This window comes from Thamnophis elegans, chromosome 6 (assembly GCF_009769535.1).
Source record: "Thamnophis elegans isolate rThaEle1 chromosome 6, rThaEle1.pri, whole genome shotgun sequence".
Classification (NCBI taxonomy): Eukaryota; Metazoa; Chordata; class Lepidosauria; order Squamata; family Colubridae; genus Thamnophis; species Thamnophis elegans.
In genome coordinates, this window is record NC_045546.1 from 19,782,128 (window position 1) to 19,786,889 (window position 4,762).

Consider the following 4,762-nt stretch of genomic DNA (forward strand, 5'->3'; position numbering starts at 1 on the left):
TTCCATTTCTTTTCTCTAGGAACTTTGAAGTACTGGATTATTTCCCATTTTTCTTGCCTAGTGAGAAGCGGGGGGTGTCTCCTACTAACATTACTGCAGATTTTAAAATGATTTAAATAATAAGTTATTAAAGCAGAAATCACAAAAAAAGAATGAATTTGGAATGTCTTCCACATTATGATGACTTATGGTGTTCAGTGGTGAAAGATGCCTAATATTGTAGCGTATCCATATCCAAGTTTCCTTATTCAGTTGTAAGGTTATATCACAAAAATGAAAGGATAAAAATATTGAAACTTTGCTTTATAAAAACATAAGTACAATTCTTTCAAATTTTGAGAATGGTCTTTTATTTTATAGGATGGATTTTGGCAACTTACCTCTGAGCTTGGAATGCTTTTAGATCTTGATGTGCATCATTTAATTGATGTTTCACTTGCAAAAAATGGAATTCAGTCACTTGGTAAGGACATTTTCAATCATTTTAACGATCTACTTTCCAATATATCTGGGAAAAATAGGCTGTTCAAATTCTCTGAGAAGACTGGACAAATTTGATACCAATTAAATACTTTTTCCTAGTGTGAAAAGTTAGCTATGGTCCACTATTTATCAGAACACAAAAATGCATTGACATTCTTTTACTTTATATAGATTCTTGAAAATCCTGCATTGAGGCTGTGTACTTAAATTTCATGTCTTCTAAAATGATGATCAACAGACATTGATTATTTTTTTTCATAATTTGAACTTCTGGCTTATAGAGGTAGTTTCATCTCTTCTTAAAATAACATCAACAAGATGAGGACATACTTGATTTGGTCTTACCACAGAGGTTTTATTTCAGTGGGACACCATAGAAAGATGACTATGGCAAACCGCTTCTGTTTGGTTGCTAAGAAAATTGTAGAGATGTTCATGTAGTTATCCAGAGCCAAACTTTATTTAAGGGTATTTTTTCCTATATACAGGGAGTGAGGGATGTATATAATCAAAATCTTTTGATATTCAAGATTCAGATAAGGCTATGTTAACAAGTGTGATCATGAATTAGCTGTTAAAATGAAACACACACAACTCCATAGTCCCAAATGTACTTTTTTAAGGTGGCAATTGGACTTTCTTGTTTTTTCTTTTGAAGACATTTTGCTTCTAATCGAAGAAGCTTCTTCAGTTCTGACAGGATAGTGGGGATTGGAAGGATTTATATTCCTTGCAGACAGCTGTTAATCTGTATCCTTTTAGTGGGTCATTGAAGACAAAAGAAAAAACAAAGTCCAGTTGCCTCCTGAAAAAAGCACCTTTGGGACAACCATGACCTGGATGACCAAGAATCTCTACAGACATAACTCCATTGTTTCATTTTTTCCCCTCTCTAGGTCCAAAAGGAAAAGAGAAGTTGTTGCAACTGATTGCTACCCTTTTAGTGCTCCAAGCTATATATTTCAAGCAACTGGAAGGTCTTACCTTCAAATCTCTAATGAAATTGAAAGACTCTCCTCCATCATGGTATACTTGGGAGCAAAAAAAATGATATTCAGGCTGTTTTAGAAACACATTACTTTTAATTAGTTATATCATTCATCTCTAGTTCCCGTAAGAAAAATATTGTATATCCATTCAAAAGCAATATAAAAATGACAACTAAATTCATAACAACCCCTAAAATTAAAAACTGAGGGATTTTAAGAAATCCATCCTTTGGCACCAAATTCTCTGCTCCACTACATTATTATTATTATTGTTGTTGTTGTTGATTTATTTGTTTGTTTGTTTATTGAGTAGGAAGCTGGCAGGATACAGATGAAAGGCCTAATCTGCAGTAGCATTTTTATGTCTGAGAAAATCTCACAATCCTTTGATGGAATTTTAAGAAAATCAGCAGTTGGTTGCTGTAGCCTAAAACTTAGTTTGCAAGGGTATTTTCAAGAAAAAGTCAAAGATCAGCTGGGGTAGTAGATGGCATTCATGTGGGTCAGAAGAAGGTAGCATGAAGCAACTGTAAATGTGAATACTGTTTAGAGACGTACAGGCCTCAGAATAATTTTTAATACAATCTGTATATCATGCGTTTCATTACAGGTGTTCCTCGACTTACAACCATTCATTTAGTGGCTGAAGTTACAACGGCACACAAAAAAGTGACTTATGACCATTTTTCACATTTACGACCTTGCAGCATCCCTGTGGTCACGTGATCAAAATTCAGACACTTGGCAACCGGCATGCATTTATGACAGTTGCAATGCCCCAGAGTCATATGATCACCTTTTGCAACCTTCTGACAAGCAAAGTCAATAGGGAAGCCAAATTAATTTAACAACCATGTTGTTTAACTTAACAACTGTGGTTGCTAAGAAAAGTCATAAAATGGGGCAAAATTCACTTGACAACTGCCTTGCTTAGCAATGGACTTTTAGGGCTCAATTGTGGTCATAAGTCGAGGACTACCTGCATTCCAGATTGGAGTAATTGAATAAATATACAGGTGTCTGTTTTCCTGTTGGTGTTTTGCAGTGAATGTTCTTACCTATTTTCCTTTCTCTCACCACTGTTTACAGGGCACTTAATCCAGTAAAGAAAGCAATTGAGTGGGCAAACAAAACTAACCGTGAATTTCCAGGTATTTGCCAGCGTCTTCAGCTTGGAAAAGACTGGGATGATGTCACTAAAAATCTCCTGGGTATTTAAGTAATGAACACATCATACTTCATGCTTCTCCTTCTCTTAATAATTGAACACTACTAAGTTTGTTCTTCTCTTACTGATGAACATGACTCACAATAAAAATACATAATCATTGATTTCCTTATTTAAGATTATAATTATGCTGTTATTTAACTTAGTACTTTTTGTTACCTTTATATATTTCATTATGTGTCCATTGACTTCTCCAATGAATAGCATGCATGACATGGCCAAGGTAAATCAAACATCATCTTGTGATTTTGGCTTCTAATGATATGTCTGGTTTTATACAAGCAGTGAAGAGTATACTTGTATAAACGATAAGTATATATTCTAGAAACACTATCTAGAAAACTATTTTTCTTCTTCCTCTCACCCTCTAAATACAGTTATTTTGTTTAGTTTTCAGAAATACAGCTTGCTTTGTTAAAAGTTTGGAAATTTTGATTTCTATTAAGCACAATTGATTTAATAAAAATCAAGTGATTGATACAATTGAAAAAGTAGTTGTTGGAGACTTTCCCATTCTTATGTTCATTTGTATTTAAGGAAATATTGAAGCATAGAAAAGCAACAAAATACAAATGAGAAAAAATATATTTTCAGTCAGAGAAAAGAAAGTACAACTATTGTTAAGTCCAGTAAGGGAACTTAAACTAATTTTCAGCAGTTCTAAATTTTAGAAAAAGTAATTATTTGGCATATTTATCTAGTCACCCAATTTACATATATCACTTTGAGTAACAATACAACAATATAACCAAAAACATAATCATTAAAACATTTTGAAAAATCTGTGACGGACCACACTCACGTTTCCCTAGCAATGCAACCACTTGGCAGGCTGTACCCACATGACAGGATCCCCCCCCCCCCCCCCCAATGTTAAAGCCATGTTTTCAGAGTCAGGAGATAAAATTCCAAAGGTTGGGCAACGAATCTCCTCCTGGCTCCAGATGACATTGCTTTGTGAACTGAATCTACAATGTGCCCTTCCTGCCATGCCTGATGAGACAGTTAAATTGGATTGGGCTGGGGGACAATCCCTCAAATTATTTGGCCCCGTGCCATGTGAATTTGGAATTCAAAATATATATATTTTACAAGCAATACAGTATGTTATTTTAGAGTGGGGTTGGGAAATTCCCCGATGTGAATATGGCATTCTGCTCCAGCTTGCAGAATTCCTGCAGTTAAATTCAACCTTTTGAGAGCATGCTTCTTCCTCATTCAGATGCAGATGGACTTCAGTACAGGTAGTCCTCGACTTAATGACCATAACTGAGCCCAAAATTTCTGTTGTTAAGTGAGACATTTGTTAAGTTGCCCCATTTTACAAGCTTTCTTGCCACCACAGTTGCGGTGCAGTTGATTAGTTAGCAATCTGGTTGCTAAGTGAATCTTGCTTCCCCATTGACTTTGCTTGTCGGAAGGTGGCAAAAAGTGATTGGGACGCTGAAACCGTCATAAATATGAACCAGTTGCCAAGCATCCGAATTTTGATCACAAGATCATGGGGCTGGTGCAAAGGTCGTAACTGTAAAAAATGGTCATAAGTCACTTTTTTCAGTGCCGTTTTAATCTTGAAAGGTCACTAAACAAACTGTTGCAAGTTGAGGACTACCTGTATAGGGGGGGGGGGGAAATTCACTTAAGCTGGGGGGTGGGAGTGCACAGTAAAGCCCTCAGCTACCAAGAATTCAAGGCATGCCATTCTTGCTTGTTACAGCAGATCTGGAAAAATCCAAACTTGCAACTGGGATAGAAAAATCACAGTGTGTAATCTAGCTCAGTGGTCTCCAACTGTGGTAAGTTTAAGACTTGTGGACTTCAACTCCCAGAATTCCTCAGCCAGCTGCTCCAGATCGGCATTAAAAAAAATGCAAAACTCCAAGGCGGCTTTTCCCCGCCCCGCCTGCTTTCCCGTCGCGTTTTCTGATTGGCTGCATTCCGCCCTTATGCGCGAGCGCACGTTTCCTATCCTTTGTTCTGATTGGTCGTCCCTCTGCTTACCTCACCGACATCGCGGGGAGGCGATTTGTCGCGAAGGTCAGCGCCGCTCCCTCGGCAACCT

At 36.9% G+C, this 4,762-nt stretch overlaps 1 protein-coding gene across 2 annotated transcripts in view; it reads left to right on the forward strand.

Moving 5' to 3' along the window:
• Positions 1-2,812, forward strand: part of PARP4 (poly(ADP-ribose) polymerase family member 4) — a 57,507-nt gene extending 54,695 nt beyond the window's left edge. For both annotated transcript variants that reach the window (XM_032219827.1, XM_032219826.1), the window contains 3 exons: positions 361-463; positions 1,380-1,509; positions 2,562-2,812. In XM_032219827.1, coding sequence (XP_032075718.1) covers positions 361-463; positions 1,380-1,509; positions 2,562-2,691 — 363 coding nt within the window. In that variant the 3' untranslated portion in view covers positions 2,692-2,812. The remainder of the gene's footprint in view (positions 1-360; positions 464-1,379; positions 1,510-2,561) is intronic.
• The last annotated feature ends 1,950 nt before the right edge of the window (positions 2,813-4,762 follow it).